Below are 18,761 nucleotides of genomic sequence, written 5' to 3' on the forward strand. Positions count from 1 at the left end.
GGGAACATTAGGCTGCGTGTAAGCAGGTAAACAATCATATCGTATAATAATAAAAAGAGAGAAGTAAAAGTACATATATATATGTTAAGTGCTTGATTACCTACTGCGCATGTGTTAAGTGTTTTACTTTCGGTTTTACTGATGTGCTGGCTGTAGCTGCTGTTGTTGATGTCAAGCTCAAGTTTGAGTAAAGTCTGAATATGCAAAGTTGTCGTTGGGAGTTATTGAACTAACATATAAATAGCAGTTTCAGTGACTACATCCATGTGTATATACATATCAAAAATAATTGTAATAATAGTGATAAATAACAACAAAGATAAAGACATCCCTCATCCAAATATCAAAAAAGGTCTTAAATATCTTAAATGCCAGTGAGCTACAATCCGATTATCAATAGAGACGTGATGGTGGATCTGTCCTCCTGAAGCTGTTATCTATGCTCTCACCAAAGCCCCCAGACTCCATTTAAGAAAAACAGTAATTTGACCTCACAGGACATGAGAGCTGTTGCTGCTCTACCGCTGCCTCCATTGGAGGTTGCATGCACATTATGATGCGTTCAGGCTCTGTTCAGTAAAAATTAGTATTGGGTAAAGGTATATTATTACGTTATCATGATGTGTCCAAATGTTATCTTTTGGTGAGAAACTAGAGGCGGATCATCAGGGATTAATAATAAATTCACCAAAACCAGTATACACATGACATTTGTTCTTCTGCTTTTTATCGTGGTATCATATTGGGTATCAAGAGAAAAAAAGTTTGGAAACTTGTGTTTGGTTGATTATTTCTCTGTTGTTCCAATGCTAATGGTCATTGTATTTTACATCGTTGGAAAGCCTGTTTATTTACCTTCACAATGATGTCCAACTTGTAAGGATCATGTATTTGTGTGATGAGCAGCACAGCTGATTATGTGGGTAGCGCCCAAGAAAAATGTTCCAAAATGCTCTGCCAATGGTAAACAGTGTATTCTCCTGTTGGTATTGACTCTTGTTTTGAGTTGTTTGGTGGATTGGATGATTGAACTCTCTATCAGTAACAAGGAACAAACAAGACATATTGGCTATTTTACACTTTATTAATTTAATCCACCGTCAGGAGCCTCAGTAGCGGTGGAAGATCCATACGCAGCCACAACAGCCTGGCACCTCCTCCTCATGCTGGTCACCAACCTGGTCACACGTTGCTGTGGGATGGTGTTCCATTCCTCAACCAGGATTCGGTGCAGGTCAGCCAACATGATTGTGTGTTCCCTTGTGACTGGCAAAACAAGGCTTGTCATCATTGAAGGCCATCTCAATGCAGTGAGATATCGGGATGAGATTCTGCAGCCAGTGGCGATCCCATATCTCCACAATCTGGGACCTAACTTTATCCTCCAAGATGACAACGCTCGCCCCCACAGAGCCAGGGTTATCACAGACTACCTCCACAATGTGGGAGTAGAGAGAATGGAACGGCCTGCCAAGAGTCCACACCTCAACCCAATTCAACACTTGTGGGATCAGCTTGGGCGTGCTGTACGTGTTAGAGTGACCAACACAACCACGCTGGCTGACCTGCAACGAATCCTGGTTGAGGAATGGAACGCCATCCCACAGCAACGTGTGACCAGGTTGGTGACCAGCATGAGGAGGAGGTGCCAGGCTGTTGTGGCTGCGTATGGATCTTCCACCGCTACTGAGGCTCCTGACGGCGTATTACATGAATAAAGTGTAAAATAGCCAATATGTCTTGTTTGTTGCTTGTTACTGATAGAGAGTTCAATCATCCAATCCACCAAACAACTCAAAACAAGAGTCAACACCAACAGGAGAATACACTGTTTACCATTGGCAGAGCATTTTGGCAATGTTTTCTTGGGCGCTCCCCACATAATCAGCTGTGCTGCTCATCCCACAAATGCATGATCCTTACAAGTTGGACATCATTGTGAAGGTAAATAAACAGGCTTTCCAACGATGTAAAATACAATGACCATTAGCATTGTAACAACAGAGAAATAATCCATCAAACACAAGTTTCCGAACTTTTTTTCCCCAGTTTATATGCAACAGAGTGCACTTCTACAACACTTGTGAGTGCATAGTGCCACAAAGTGTACTTTTGTTACCCTTTGTATGACATATTTTGCATTTTGTGCTCATATTGCATTTTGAACCACAAAATCCAACATGAACATGAACATGACGTATCGCCCCATTTCCGACCACATACAGGTGAGTAAGAGACTAAGAAGAGCCCTTGACAGTGTGTTGTGTTCCATGTCAGTGTTCTAGAGACAGAGAAGTCCCTCTTCCTGGCAGAGAAGGGCAGCGGGGACAATGACGACGTGGAGCTGATCAGAGCAGCTGCAGGTTTCCGTCTGGTTGCCACCATGAATCCTGGAGGAGACTTTGGCAAGAAAGAGGTAGGTTTACAAAAAGAACGTTTCCACTGCATTGTTAGTGGATCTGAGGATGAAGGTAGCAGCAGAACTGCTGATACGATGCTCCCAAGTCCTACTAAAGACTGTTCCCTTTGCCTGTAATTGATTCCACCCAGTCTGAAGGTAGACTCTTTGTCCCAAAGGTTTAACGTGTTTTTTAAAATGTATGAATGTGCGTTAAGAGTAACCTAGCAGAACTGTATGTAGTCTGACTTTTGTGTCTGTCTGTTTTGGGACAGCTCTCTCCGGCCCTCAGGAACCGGTTCACAGAGATCTGGTGTCCTCAGAGCAACAGCCGCAGTGACCTGGTTCAGATCATCCATCACAACCTGCGCTCAGGCCTCTCACTCGATGGTAAACTAGTCTGGAGACGAGGGGACTGATGCTGAAACAAGTTTTAGTTCCTGTTATTCACTCACAAGTCCTGATAACAATTCATTTTGAAGACTTTTTTTAAGACAAAGGGTTCATGTGAAACCAAACAATAACCAAATGTAGACTGTGTGACTGATGTGGTTTCCTTGGTGTGAAACACAGGCGGCGACATCGCAGAGCTCATGCTGGACTTCATTGAGTGGCTGAGCCAGCAGGACTTCGGCCGCCGCTGCATCCGGAGCGTCAGAGACATCCTGTCGTGGGTTAATTTCCTCAACGTTGTGTGCGAGCGGGACGAGGATGGCTTCATGACCATGGGAGCCCTTGAGGATGAAGAAGAGGCGGAGTGGGACCTCAGACTGGACACCGTTACCGCCTTCATCCACGCCGCATGTCTGGTCTACATAGACGGCATCGGCTCCGGTGAGCTGACGGCTTATGTTTTAGTTCCACTGAGAATGTGATGTGTGAACTGTGATCCGAGGCTCCCTTTGTATTTTCAGGAACCACGGTGTCCTCTGCAGATGGCGCGCTCCTGGCTCGCCGGCTGTGCCTGGGCTATCTGCAACAGCGGCTGAGCAAGATGACCAAGCTGGATCAGGAGATGCTGGACGCCCTGAGAGTCTACGACAGCAGCCTGCCACGGGAACCCCAGTGGGGGGAAGACTTCTTCGGCATCGACCCCTTCTACATTGCTTTAGGTATGAACTTGACTGATTCCTGACAGGTTTATAAGATGCTGCGTTCTTGTCCGATATCATCTGCTTCTCCTGTTTTTGTTCACACCTCGCCAACCTTACATTACACATTCAAATGCTTTATATCAGCACATTCCTTCCATAGAGCTGCCTCTGGCAGTGTATGACCAGGGGGACAACCTCGGGGTCTGAGAGGTGAAGTCAATGCTGAAGAGCCTTAAACCGGCATCCTCTTTAGCAGCCAGCAGGGGGCGACTCCTCTGGTTCTATAGAAGTCTATGAGAAAATGAGCCTACTTCTCTCTTGATTTATTACCTCAGTAAACATTGTAAACATGAGTTTATGGTCTCAATCTCTAGTTTCAAGTCTTCTTCAATACAGCATGATGTTCATTTAGTAAATTATGGTTTCATTTAGAGTCAAATAGACCATAAAGCAGGGGATGCTTTAGGGCGGGGCTACCTTGTGATTGACAGGTCGCTACCAGGCTTTGTCCTGTCTGGGAGTTGTCCGTGTATTCATCTTACAACTTTAACCCTTTCACAGTGTGATTTCACACTTCATCACAGTTAACTGTAACATTGTGGTCGCCTAAAAACGTCTTATTCAGTGTTTGGTTGTACTTAGTGTTAACTCAATAATTACAATGACAACTTTGCATAGTTATACTTTACTCAACAGTGGCCACTGCCAGCACATCGACAAAACGTGAAAGTAATACACAACACATGCGCAGTGGGTAACACATGCGCAGTAGGTAACACATGCGCAGTAGGTAACTAAGCACTTAACAAACTCCCCTTTTTCTTTAAAGAAAAACAAACATTACTGTTATTTAAAACCGTCAACATATACACAGGTTTAAAGTTGCAACTTTAACGACAACAGTTTGAGGGTAGAAGGTTTTTTTTGTTGTATAGTCCACTTAGTCTTTAAGTCGGCATACACCTTCACTGAGAGCCCTCAGTAGAACGAGTGCTGATGTCCCCTTCTTAGTCAAGCAGTCAGCAAGCTGCTCCTTGGTAGCTGACCACATGATCTGCTGGATAGTCCCTAAGTGGATGAGCTCCTTGACACTGCTAATTTCGAGTCGAAGTCTCTTTTCGGTGACTGATTTAGTGGACTTAACAGCATCAAGAAGAGAGTGATTATCTGTTACACACACAATGGGCAAATTGTTACGTGTGCAATCACCTGTGGTAACTTCTGAGTAGAGAGTAGCTAAGAAAACTGCACTGTCGATGCCATCTGCAAATGCCAAAGTTTCTCCTGCTAAAGTACTTCGGACAACTCTCCTGATCCTCTTTGACTGCCAGCATATAGGTGAGAATCTTCCATTCTCTCCCATCAGCATGACCCGGTGTCCGCCTTGAGTGCCTCCGTCTGGAAGGTTTCCCATTGAGGAATCACTGAACACCACCAGTTTAAGGGAGCTGTCTTTTCCCAAGTGCTGAAACCTCAAGGTCACCTCTTCTGATTTCAGTTTTCTGATAAGTTTGTTTGCCCAGTGCAGAGTCTGAATAGTAGCATTCTTTGTACTGGATGCCAAGATAGATATGTCACACATTATGTCGGGTCTACTCTGTCTTGCTACCCACAATATTTGTCCAATCTTTGACTTTAGCATGTCAGTTTCATTGTCTGTTAGAGGAGCCTCTCGCTGTGTGGCTCTGGTGGGGTCCACAGGAATGGTTGCAGATTCTTTATGTACATACTTTGTTGCACCTGTATCTCATCCTCCAATGAGTGAACCTCCATTCCAATGTAGCTGAAGCTATTGTGTTCTCCACGTCCAACTTGGAAAGCAGCTTTCAAGTGAGGGATGACTGCTGTGGAGAACGTTTCTGAACCACCCCAGATGAAATCATCCACATGACAGGCAAGAACTCCCATCACATTACAGGAGTCATCCAGCCAGTAGAACACTGCTGGATCAACTTGTGACACAGTAGCTCCCAACTGCTGCATGGTGTCTTTCACTCTGTTGTACCAATACAAAGAAGCATCTGCTAATCCATAAACACACTTCTTCAACTTCCATAGAGTTCCTGTGCTCTGAGCTTCTTGAGGAGGACGGATATAGACATTTCGGGTTAACTCTTTACCTTGTAAAAAGGCTGCTTTAATGTCCATGGAGTTCAGCTGCCATTTCTTTTGACATATTACAGCCATGATCATTTTCAGAGACTCTGAGGCGCATGTAGGTGAGTCTTTTGGGAGCTCCTGAGTGTTCATTTCTTCAAAGCCCCTTGCAACTAATCTAGCTTTAGGTACAACACCATCAGGTGTCTCCTTGAGTGTGCACACCCACCTTGTAGAGATACATTTCTGGCCTTCATCTGTCACCTCCTCAAACACTTCATTCTTTTTCCAGTTGCTGAGTTCAGCGTGTTTGGCAGACATAAAGGCATCATCATTCACAATAAGTATGTCATCTTCATGGCAGTCAGCGCATAACTGGGCATGCTCAGATGGAAGCACCTGAGGATCTTCTACTTGTCCTAGGTCAACTGATCCTGTTGTGCCAGAAATTTCTTCAGGCTCAGTGTACTGCAAGTTGTACCAGTTTTTGTATGTTCCAGTGGCTTTTCCTGCACGGCTGAGGATTTTTGCAGTGTGTGCTTGGCCACTTCCACTATCTGCATATGTAACTAACTGTACAATTTTCAGCCTAATTCCTTCACAAGTCGTGGTTGAGTGTGTCTGTGAGGCGTCAGATTGACCATGATTACCCCCTTCAGGCTGTATTGGTGTGTGAGGGGGATCACTGTTATCCTCAGCATCAAGAGATTCATTTGTAGATATCTCTTCTTCACTTTCATCTTCAGTGTCATAGTTATTCTCATTTGGCCCAGATTCTGGTGAGGCGATATGATTTTCAGTCACTTCCAGCTGATTGTCCATTTCTCCCGGCCCTGCTTGTGAGCCATCTATCTTTTGAAGCCTGGAGTGATGTACGCGAACATAGGTGCCTCCATGCCTCATAAATATCACCACACCATCTTGGCCGATGACCACATCTGGACCTTTCGATTCTGTACAATCCATCCGTTTGTAGTAGACTTTGTCGCCTGTCTCGTATCAGTCATCAATGGGCCGCAGTTGTTTCCGAAGTGCTCTTCGGATCCTCTCAGAGCATTCAGCTTCTGTAAATGCTCTTCTTGCAGCATGTAATGCTGCGGTGTGCTGGGCTGGCCAGGTATTCATATTAGTACCCTCTAGAGCTGGTGGCTTATCAGTGAGAACTGAAGGCAGATTTGGGTTCTGTCCGAACACCAGCTGGTAAGGACTATAGCCATGCACATTGTGCATAGAGTTTTTTGCCATTAATGCCCAGTCTAGGGCTGTCTTCCAGTCACATCCATTGTCTCTTTTCACTTTCAACAGGATTTCAGTGAGGGTTTGATTATGCCTTTCCAAAAGCCCATTGCTCCATGGGCTATAAGCTGCAGTTGTCTTCACTTCAATGTTGAAGCTTTCAGCCATGTTTCTCATTTCTTCGTTGTTGAATTCCCCCCCATTGTCACTGAACAGTCTGCGTGGAGGACCATGAAGCCTTATCCAGCAATGAATAAAGTGTTTCACAATCTCCCTGGGTTTCTTAGTGGTGACAATGCTCCCTGCACTGAAGCGTGTGAAGTGGTGAATGGCGTGCAGGTACCACACTCCTGTCTCTAGCTCATGTAAGTCCACAGCTACAGTTTCATTGTAGGTTGAGGCCATAGGCAAGCCTACTGCCGGCTTTTGCTTTGGTTTCCTATATCTGATGCATGTCTCACATTTGTTTACAATGTCCTGGAGAATTGTGGTGCATTCATCATCATCACCTGAACAGGCCAGTAGTTTTTTCAGTCTGTCGGCTGAAGCATGTCCAAACTGTTTGTGTAGTTTCAACAGAACTTTCTGTTTTTCCTTTGTTGTCATGTTGTCTGTCACAGTGAGAATGTCATCCTCAGTTTGGATCTCGTTTTCATCTGTGTTACTCTCATCTCTTAAGTTCACACAATAATGTCCTGAAGATGTCAGTTCAAGTTTCACTGGTTGCTTAAACATAGTGGCTTTGTCATTTTCAATGTCCAAAACAGCACCTGCTCTTTTCAGTGAAGTTTTGCTTAAAAGCAATGGGATATCTACTGGGACAACTTCTGTTTCAATTTTACATTTAGTCTGTCCTATCATAGCTGGAATTTTGACTTTTTTTTGTAGAATGAACAATTCTCCCATCACCAAACTTGAATGATCTTACACTCTTTGTGTCCTTCATTTTCAATAACTCAGTCTTTGTTAGTCCACTGACATAATCATCAAGCCATTTTTCTCCACACACAGTTCTGGTGCAAGCTGTGTCAATAACAGCTGATCCTAAGGATTCCACCATGAAGATCTCTGTGTCAGACAATGATTCTTTTGACAACAAAGTAATGTTGCATTCTTCAACATCTGTCAGTCTCTCATCCTCAGTCAATTTTGCATGTTCATTTTTGTGTGGACAGTCCTTTGCCCAGTGATATGTGCTTTGGCAAACTGCACATCTTGATCTTTTTCCATATCTGTCGAGTGGATTTGTGCCCTGAACAGCCACAGGAAAGTGTGAAGCTGGCTTGCTTTCACGCCTGCCGGTGAAGCGTGTGTAGTAGGCAGAATCAGCAGCATCCCCTCTCACACTCAGCTCACGAGCACCCTCTAGTGGCGTATTATCGCCAAAGATCCTCTTCAAGGCTGACTTCATGTTAACAAACAAGAGGCTTGAACAGGCCGTAAGCGCCAACTGTTTGTCTTTAACATTAAGTCCAGCAGTATCTAGTAGCTTGAAAGCCAACACAGCATCTGGAAGCTCCATTTTAAACTGAGTTATTCTGTTGTATTTCCGTTCAAATTCGACAATGTAATTAATCATAGAGACTCCATTTTCTCTCGTGACGCGGTCAAACTCCGTGTAGGCGTCATACTGGCGATCTTTTTCCTCTTTCAAAAACACGGAATCCAGTTTCGTGAGAAGTGTAGTCATTCCGTCGTCTTTGTTTAAATCCACTGCGGCGATTTCCAGCGCATTGTCCCTCGCTCTTCCCGTTAGCGACAAGGCAACTGCCAAAGCCTGCTTCTTCCTCTCCAGGTCGGTAACGAGCCTCCAGATTTCAACCTCATTTTTCCAACTGTCGTAGGACTTCTTCTCGTCAAACGCCGGCGGAACTTTGTAATTGCCAGCGGACATCCTCTGCTACCAATGTTAACTCAACAATTACAACGACAACTTTGCATAGTTAGACTTTACTCAACAGTGGCCACTGCCAGCACATCGACAAAACGTAAAAGTAATAGACAACACATGCGCAGTGGGTAACACATGCGCAGTAGGTAACACATGCGCAGTAGGTAACTAAGCACTTAACACTTAGCTCCACCCTCTCGTGTGACTTCTGGTTCTGTCAATCAGTTAGAATATTTAATCGGGATTAATCGCATGATTGTACATAGTTAACCGCGATTAATTGCAAATTAATCGCACATTTTTTATCTGTTCAAAATGAACCTTAAAGGGAGATTTGTCAAGTATTTAATACTCTTATCAACATGGGAGTGGACAAATATGTTGCTTTATGCAAATGTATGTATGTATGTATTATTGTAAATCAATTAACAACACAAAACAATGACAGATATTGTCCAGAAACCCTCACAGGTACTGCATTTAGCATAAAAGAGATGCTCAAATCAAAAAGGGAGACTCGTGGGTACCCATAGAACCCATTTTCAGATCAAGGGACCCCTTTGAAAATGGCTATGACAGTTTTTCCTCACTAAAATTTAGCATAAGTTTGGAGCGTTATTTAACCTCCTTCATGACAAGCTAGTATAACATGGTTGGTACCGGTGGCTGGGATGGATTATTGTGTTAACTTTGACAAAATACAAGTATGAACCTGAATATGAGCATAATATGGGACCTTTAAGTAACTTTCAGCCCCATATCCCCCCCACCCCGATGATTACAAATGGTGAAACTGTATTAAAGGAAAATAAAGCCTTGGTTATCACAGACTTCTTTAATGTTCACATACAGTTGAGTTTCTCTCGTCGTGCTTCAATCCAACGGCTCATTCCTCTCTACTGTACGTCCACCCAGGGCCTCAGACTGAAAGCCGTGACCTGTCAGACTACGCCATCGCAGCGGGCACTACCGCGGTGAACGCCCAGAGGCTTCTGCGGGCGCTGAAGCTGCAGAGGCCCGTGCTGTTGGAGGGCTCACCTGGCGTAGGAAAGACCAGTCTGGTGGCGGCGCTGGCAAAGGCTTCTGGGAACCATCTGGTCAGAATCAACCTGTCAGAGCAAACGGTAAGCCTTTATATGAACAATGCTCAAAAGCTCTGAATGAACTTCAGATACTATGTGGCTCTGATGCTGATGACGTGTCCTCTCTGATGCTGATGACGTGTCCTCTCTGATGCTGATGACGTGTCCTCTCTGATACTGATGACGTGTCCTCTCTGATACTGATGACGTGTCCTCTCTGATGCTGATGACGTGTCCTCTCTGATGCTGATGACGTGTCCTCTCTGGCAGGATGTTACTGATCTGTTTGGAACAGATCTCCCTGTGGAGGGAGGAAAGGGAGGAGAGTTTGCTTGGCGCGACGGCCCCCTTTTGGCTGCTTTGAAGGCAGGCCACTGGGTTGTCCTGGACGAGGTAAGGACCACTGTTCAGACAGTTTTACAGTTTTGTACACCAGTTTTTATGGCTTAGAGCCTGTTTTGTTTGTTTTGCATCCAGTGATGTTGATATAACCTGTAGCATTAAACTGACTAGACTTGTTCCTCATTGTGACAGCTGAACCTGGCCTCTCAGTCGGTGTTGGAGGGTCTGAACGCCTGCTTCGATCACCGAGCAGAGATCTACATTCCTGAACTGGGGATGAGCTTCCAGGTTCAGCAGGAGAAGACCAAAATCTTCGGCTGCCAGAACCCCTTCACTCAAGGCGGTGGGCGTAAGGGACTGCCCAAATCCTTCCTGAACAGATTTACTCAGGTAAGGAACATTCTACATGATGATGATGATACTAACAAGGTCCACACAAGCTCCAGTAAGAACACACACAATCACCATTGGAGTCATTTACCATGGAATTTACAACAGTCTTTTATAAATCCATTGTATTAATAGTTGACTTGAACACATTCAACATAAATATTCAACCAATATTGAAAAACATTGATATTCACATCCTGTAGTTACATCAGCCTTAGTCCTGATGATGTCCTGTTGTTTAGTGATATAATGTAAAATAATATAATTCATTGTTTAAAGCTGAGATGATTAATTGGGTCTTTGATCAGCAGAAAATGAATGAATAGGCCTGTCAGAATAACTACTTTTGTTGGACGATATATTGTCCCAGAAATAATTGCTATAAAAGATATTGTCATTTTCAGATCATCTTATGCCTCTGATATAATGATAATATATAATCATAATAATGCAAGTACAACCTTTCATAGAGCAATTAACTGTAAATCTTAATATTCAGACATTGAAATTGGAATGTGAAAAAAAATATTAAAATATACTAAAATAAAACATAAATAAAATAAAACCACTATATCAAAACAATGAATAAAATAGACTCTCGGGCTCTGTTAGCAATTATTCTGGCATCATGTTGGCAAAAATGTTGGTTAAACAGGCAATTCCAAGGTCAGCAAGGTCATGTCCATATATCGTACAATAAGTTAACGTAAAAAAGATGGAGGTCATGTCCATATATCGTACGATAAGTTAACGTAAAAATGATCGAGGTCATGTCCATATATCTTACGATAAGTTAACGTAAAAATGATCGAGGTCATGTCCATATATCGTACGATAAGTTAACGTAAAAATGATCGAGGTCATGTCCATATATTTTACAATAAGTTAACGTAAAAATGATCGAGGTCATGTACATATATCGTACGATAAGTCGATAACGTAAAAATGATGGAGGTCATGTCCATATATCGTACGATAAGTCGATAACGTAAAAATGATGGAGGTCATGTCCATATATCGTACGATAAGCCAATAGCGTAAAAATGATGGAGGTCATGTCCATATATCGTACGATAAGTCGATAACGTAAAAATGATGGAGGTCATATCCATATATCGTACGATAAGTCGATAGCGTAAAAATGATGGAGGTCATTTCCATATATCGTACGATAAGTCGATAACGTAAAAATGATGGAGGTCATGTCCATATATCGTACGATAAGTCGATAACGTAAAAATTATGGAGGTAATGTCCATATATTGTACGATAAGTCGATAACGTAAAAATGATGGAGGTCATGTCCATATATCGTACGATAAGTCGATAACGTAAAAATGATGGAGGTCATGTCCATATATCGTACGATAAGTCGATAACGTAAAAATTATGGAGGTAATGTCCATATATCGTACGATAAGTCGATAGCGTAAAAATGATTGAGGTCATGTCCATATATCGTACGATAAGTCGATAATGTAAAAATGATGGAGGTCATGTTCATATATCGTACGATAAGTCGATAACGTAAAAATTATGGAGGTCATGTCCATATATCGTACGATAAGTCGATAACGTAAAAATTATGGCGGTCATGTCCATATATCGTACGATAAGTCGATAGCGTAAAAATGATGGAGGTCATTTCCATATATCGTACGATAAGTCGATAACGTAAAAATGATGGAGGTCATGTCCATATATCGTACGATAAGTCGATAATGTAAAAATGATGGAGGTCATGTCCATATATCGTACGATAAGTCGATAACGTAAAAATGATGGTCATGTCCATATAACGTACGATAAGTCGATAGCGTAAAAATGATGGAGGTCATGTCCATATATTGTACGATAAGTCGATAACGTAAAAATGATTGAGGTCGTGTCCATATATTGTACGATAAGTCGATAACGTAAAAATGATTGAGGTCATGTCCATATATCGTACGATAAGTCGATAATGTAAAAATTATGGAGGTCATGTCCATATATCGTACGATAAGTCGATAACGTAAAAATGATGGAGGTCTTGTCCATATATCGTACGATAAGTCGATAGCGTAAAAATGATGGAGGTCGTGTCCATATATCGTACGATAAGTCGATAACTTAAAAATGATGGAGGTCGTGTCCATATATCGTACAATAAGTCGATAACGTAAAAATTATGGAGGTCCTGTCCATATATCGTACGATAAGTCGATAACGTAAAAATGATGGAGGTCATGTCCATATATCGTACGATAAGTCGATAACGTAAAAATGATGGAGGTCATGTCCATATATCGTACGATAAGTCGATAATGTAAAAATGATGGAGGTCATGTCCATATATCGTACGATAAGTCGATAACGTAAAAATGATGGTCATGTCCATATAACGTACGATAAGTCAATAGCGTAAAAATGATGGAGGTCATGTCCATATATCGTACGATAAGTCGATAACTTAAAAATGATGGAGGTCGTCTCCATATATCGTACGATAAGTCGATAACGTAAAAATTATGGAGGTCCTGTCCATATATCGTACGATAAGTCGATAACGTAAAAATGATGGAGGTCATGTCCATATATCGTACGATAAGTCGATAACGTAAAAATGATGGAGGTCATGTCCATATATCGTACGATAAGTCGATAATGTAAAAATGATGGAGGTCATGTCCATATATCGTACGATAAGTCGATAACGTAAAAATGATGGTCATGTCCATATAACGTACGATAAGTCGATAGCGTAAAAATGATGGAGGTCATGTCCATATATCGTACGATAAGTCGATAACGTAAAAATGATGGTCATGTCCATATAACGTACGATAAGTCGATAGAGTAAAAATGATGGAGGTCATGTCCATATATCGTACGATAAGTCGATAATGTAAAAATGATGGAGGTCATGTCCATATATCGTACGATAAGTCGATAACGTAAAAATGATGGAGGTCATGTCCATATATCGTACGATAAGTCGATAATGTAAAAATGATGGAGGTCATGTCCATATATCGTACGATAAGTCGATAACGTAAAAATGATGGTCATGTCCATATATCGTACGATAAGTCGATAGCGTAAAAATGATGGAGGTCATGTCCATATATCGTACGATAAGTCAATAACGTAAAAATGATGGAGGTCTTGTCCATATATCGTACAATAAGTCGATAACGTAAAAATGATGGAGGTCGTGTCCATATATTGTACGATAAGTCGATAACGTAAAAATGATTGAGGTCATGTCCATATATCGTACGATAAGTCGATAACGTAAAAATGATGGAGGTAATGTCCATATATCGTACGATAAGTCGATAGCGTAAAAATGATTGAGGTCATGTCCATATATCGTACGATAAGTCGATAATGTAAAAATGATGGAGGTCATGTCCATATATCGTACGATAAGTCGATAACTTAAAAATTATGGAGGTCATGTCCATATATCGTACGATAAGTCGATAACGTAAAAATGATGGAGGTCATGTCCATATATCGTACGATAAGTCGATAGCATAAAAATGATGGAGGTCTTTTCCATATATCGTACGATAAGTCGATAACGTAAAAATGATGGAGGTCATGTCCATATATCGTACGATAAGTCGATAACGTAAAAATGATGGAGGTCATGTCCATATATCGTACGATAAGTCGATAACGTAAAAATGATGGAGGTCATGTCCATATATCGTACGATAAGTCGATAATGTGAAAATGATGGAGGTCATGTCCATATATCGTACGATAAGTCGATAACGTAAAAATGATGGTCATGTCCATATAACGTACGATAAGTCGATAGCGTAAAAATGATGGAGGTCATGTCCATATATCGTACGATAAGTCGATAACGTAAAAATGATGGAGGTCTTGTCCATATATCGTACGATAAGTCGATAACGTAAAAATGATGGAGGTCGTGTCCATATATTGTACGATAAGTCGATAACGTAAAAATGATTGAGGTCATGTCCATATATCGTACGATAAGTCGATAACGTAAAAATGATGGAGGTCATGTCCATATATCGTACGATAAGTCGATAGCATAAAAATGATGGAGGTCATTTCCATATATCGTACGATAAGTCGATAACGTAAAAATGATGGAGGTCATGTCCATATATCGTACGATAAGTCGATAATGTAAAAATGATGGAGGTCGTGTCCATATATCGTACGATAAGTCGATAATGTAAAAATGATGGAGGTCATGTCCATATATCGTACGATAAGTCGATAACGTAAAAATATGATGGAGGTCATGTCCATATATCGTACGATAAGTCGAAAATGTAAAAATGATGGAGGTCATGTCCATATATCGCCCCTTCCTGACTCTGTCAGAATCTCATCAGTGAACAAAGCAATCAGTTTCATGAAATGTGACTCTTCCCCCCCCCCCCCCCCCCCCCCCCCCCCCGTGTTCTCAGGTATTTGTGGACCAACTCACGAGCAAAGACATGGAGTTCATCGGGGACTCCATGTTTACCAGCATCGATAAGGAAATCATTGCCAAGATGGTGGAGTTCAGTAACAAGGTGAGTTTCTCTTGTGTGACTGCTGAGTGAGAGACGGACTCTGCTCTGGTCTACCATCAGGCAGAGTTTCACATCTTTAAAAGACTCCTAAAGACACCGTTCTGTTTCCAACAGCTCGTCCAGGAGGTGTGCGTGGAGCGGCGTTGGGGTCAGAGAGGCAGTCCCTGGGAGTTCAACCTGCGTGACATGTTCCGCTGGTGTCAGTTGATGCAGGCTGACCAGTCCCCAGGATTCTTCAACCCAGGCCAGCATGTAGTCTTGGTGTATGCTGACCGGATGAGAGCGGAGGCTGACAAGGCTCAGGTACGCTGTTTCACCAGCTTTGCTTGTACTTGAGAGTCTTGATTATCAGTTTATCCATGAATTAGATCGGTTTTATTGTGTTTTCAAGAAATCCTATTCAAAGGATTGATGTCTCTTGTACTTAAAGCTAGGGTCAATAATCTAGAGCAACTAGCAAGAGTACAGTAGAAAAATCAAGCCCAACTCTTCTCTAATGAAAGCAGCTAGCAGCACTAAATCCACAGTCCCTAAATCTGGAGGTGAGCTAATAACAAGCTACATTGTGCCCAATAGACTAATTCCATTAGTTCCTAAAGGGCCAAACCTTTGGTCCTACTTTAGTAGGGGTCAAGCAGTGAGCGGAGGATGTGAGCCATGCTCACTTTTGCCTTGGCTTTGTGTTGTTACTGACCCGTTTGGAAAGCCTTTGTCCACTGCTGAGTCTGTGAAGCCCCTCCTGTCCCACACAGGTTCTGGCCGTGTTCAGGAAGGTGTTTGGGGAGGACTCTGAGCCTTACGGTGGCTCCAGACAGTTCCACATCACTCCACTCAACCTGCAGGTACAACAAGACCTCTTCCTGGTTTATCACAAGCAAATGTTTTAAATTGTACGGACAAAGTAAGGATATCTTCTCCTATGGACTGCAGGTGGGCTTCTCCGTCCTGCAGCGAAGCGGCGGAGCCCCTGTGGACCTGGACCCCCCACTGTCCATCACACACCAGGCGCTGCGGCCCCTGGAGTCCCTGATGAAATGTGTGGAGATGAGCTGGATGACCATACTGGTTGGCCCCACGGCCAGCGGAAAGACCAGCCTGGCCAGACTGCTGGCTCTGTTGACGGGACACCGCCTCAGGGTCATGGCCATGAACAGCGCCATGGACACCACCGAGCTGCTGGGAGGCTTCGAACAGGTAACCAAGAGCTCAGGGTCGGCTTTATCAAGCCTCTTTCATTGTCTGGAAACGTCTGACTGCATCACTCTGCACCCTTCTCTTCATTCTAGGTTGATATCATGCGGCCGTGGCAACAAGTGCTGGAGAGCGTGGACTACATAGTTGCCATGGTAATAAGGCGCGGCCTGATGTCGCTGGATGTCGGCATCCAGGACACGGAGTTCCTGCTGCAGACGTGGGGTCTGTTCTGCCACTGGCTGAAGGAGGAAGGACTGCAGAGAACCGGGGGGACCATTAACTCGGAGGCACTGAACAAGCTGGAGGTCATCATCCTCCTTCTGCAGAAACTCAACACCAAGCTCAAAGTGTTCACTGGTAATGGCCAAGTAGTGTCTGATAGGACAGCTCTGTCAAAATGCTCTTATTTTTATTCATTAGGGGTTCAACCGCGAAGGTCATTTTAGAACTTTGAACAGTCATTACTCCTACGCCGTACGTCCGACTCACACCAGACATCCAGCTTCATTCACTCTACAAAAAGCCTCCTGGACTGTACAAGTCCATCTGACTAGATTTCCTGCCATTTTTAATTTTCATCTCCTCCTAAACTGTAGGTCTGATTGCTACCACTTTTCTGTGGATCATTATTGGACCAAAATGATCAAATGTTGCATAAAGCTAGTTGATATCTTTGTATTTACTTTTCAAGATATTGGCCAATGACTTCAAATGGGCATGGCACATAAACAGAGTTAAGTCAGCAACCGTTGGGCCAATCATCACAATACTTACAGGAGATGTCCACAAGAGTACCTGGAACATACCCTGCTAGTTTCATTCAAATCGACCACCAGGGGCCACTGGCGTGGCATAACACAAATCTTTGTTTGTCAAATCATTACAAAACTCCCAGGATATGGTTCATAACAATGTTGAACCACATGTGTAAACCTTTTATTTATTACACGGCTGTTTTGAATACTCAATTCGGATTGGTCAATCATGGCGTTCTGCGGTCTGTTATTTCTGTATTACAGGCCGTTGCTATGTATTACAGGCCGTTGCTATGTATAACAGGCCGTTGCTATGTATAACAGACCATTGCTATGGGCGCAGCTCTGATGTTGGACTCTGGCGGACCGTTTTTTTGTGTCAAAATATTGATTTCTTAAGTAAGTAGCCGTATAATAAGCGGGATAATGTACAGCTAGCCGGTCATTGTTGTAAAGTTAGACCCCTTCAGGGTGATGAGAGACCCCTCCGCTTGGCGTCGGTGTGCAGCATCGCCCTGTCAGGGATTCTTTAACAACAATGACCGGCTCGCTGTTCATTATCCCTTACTTAAATCGCTCAAAAGGTGGCGCCACCAGTTCCAAACATGAGCATGGGCCTGGAGCAAATTGTTGCCGCTTGCGGCTGTATTTAGTCTTGTAAGTATAAGAATGTGTTCCCAGTTCTGTAACGTGTTTGTCCTCCAGACATGTCAAAACTGCAGATGGACTTCACGCTGCTGAAGGAGCGTCTGGCTCAGCTTGAGGACGGCTGGACAAACGGAGGCTTCGAGTGGTTGGACGGCATGCTGGTCCAGGCCCTGCAGGCTGGTGACTGGCTGCTCATGGACAATGTCAACTTCTGCAGGTGAGGAAAACGCAGTGTTCTATGTGTATTTATGTGCCTGTTGACTAATGTCCACATCACTGGGCTGGGTTTCACAGAGGGACCAAAGAGCACACACATCATCAGACTTCAGGGCCAAAGAGCTGCTCTGTGTGCAGAGATAGTTGAACTATGTGCAGGGAAATGATATGAAATATCTTAAATTGTGGGAACATGCTCATTGCTCAGAAATGTTTGCATAATATAGTAAAACTGTCCTTGATTGTTTGTCTGATAGTGGACTTGGTCTGGATGGCTTAACCTGTCATGTGTCTTCTATTATGTGTCGATATGTTTGGAAAATATCTGATTTTAATACTGGCTTCAACAAAGCAAAACACTTTGAAATGAGAAGTGATAAGAGAATAAATCTGAGGAGATCAACTTAAATCAAGTATGTACCAAATAGCACTGATCATGTGTTCTTAGTGCCTCCGTCCTGGATCGCCTCAATGCTCTGCTGGAGCCCGGTGGATCTCTCACCATCAACGAACGAGGCGTCATAGACGGGAAGACCCCCAAAATCAGCCCCCATCCTAACTTCAGGTAGAACATTAGTAGATAGGAGCTGGTTGACTTGTTGTTGAAGTCATTAAAGAGGTGGTGGGTTGCTCAACTGATGTGTGGGGCTGTGCAGGTTGTTCCTGACCATGGACCCAGCACACGGGGAGCTCTCCAGAGCCATGAGGAACAGAGGAGTGGAGGTTTACATCCCAGGGGAACATGAAGGGGTCTGCTGGGACACACTGGACCTGAAGACCCTTCTTCACACTGCGGGGGTGACCGGGGACTGTGTGTGTGATTTGCTGATTGAAATACATAAAAGCATCAAATCTGCCATTTGGGGTA

At 43.1% G+C, this 18,761-nt stretch overlaps 1 protein-coding gene across 1 annotated transcript in view; it reads left to right on the plus strand.

The window, feature by feature from the left end:
- Window positions 1–18,761, plus strand: part of mdn1 (midasin AAA ATPase 1) — a 127,696-nt gene that overhangs the window by 36,803 nt on the left and 72,132 nt on the right. Inside the window, exons 32-46 of the mRNA XM_037750648.1 lie at window positions 2,278–2,416; window positions 2,674–2,788; window positions 2,972–3,232; window positions 3,313–3,510; window positions 9,632–9,840; window positions 10,069–10,191; window positions 10,333–10,530; window positions 14,973–15,080; window positions 15,195–15,383; window positions 15,833–15,922; window positions 16,011–16,274; window positions 16,367–16,631; window positions 17,735–17,894; window positions 18,342–18,458; window positions 18,550–18,758. Coding sequence (XP_037606576.1) covers window positions 2,278–2,416; window positions 2,674–2,788; window positions 2,972–3,232; window positions 3,313–3,510; window positions 9,632–9,840; window positions 10,069–10,191; window positions 10,333–10,530; window positions 14,973–15,080; window positions 15,195–15,383; window positions 15,833–15,922; window positions 16,011–16,274; window positions 16,367–16,631; window positions 17,735–17,894; window positions 18,342–18,458; window positions 18,550–18,758 — 2,645 coding nt within the window. The remainder of the gene's footprint in view (window positions 1–2,277; window positions 2,417–2,673; window positions 2,789–2,971; window positions 3,233–3,312; window positions 3,511–9,631; window positions 9,841–10,068; window positions 10,192–10,332; window positions 10,531–14,972; window positions 15,081–15,194; window positions 15,384–15,832; window positions 15,923–16,010; window positions 16,275–16,366; window positions 16,632–17,734; window positions 17,895–18,341; window positions 18,459–18,549; window positions 18,759–18,761) is intronic.

This window comes from Sebastes umbrosus, chromosome 18, assembly GCF_015220745.1.
Source record: "Sebastes umbrosus isolate fSebUmb1 chromosome 18, fSebUmb1.pri, whole genome shotgun sequence".
NCBI classification, from domain to species: Eukaryota; Metazoa; Chordata; class Actinopteri; order Perciformes; family Sebastidae; genus Sebastes; species Sebastes umbrosus.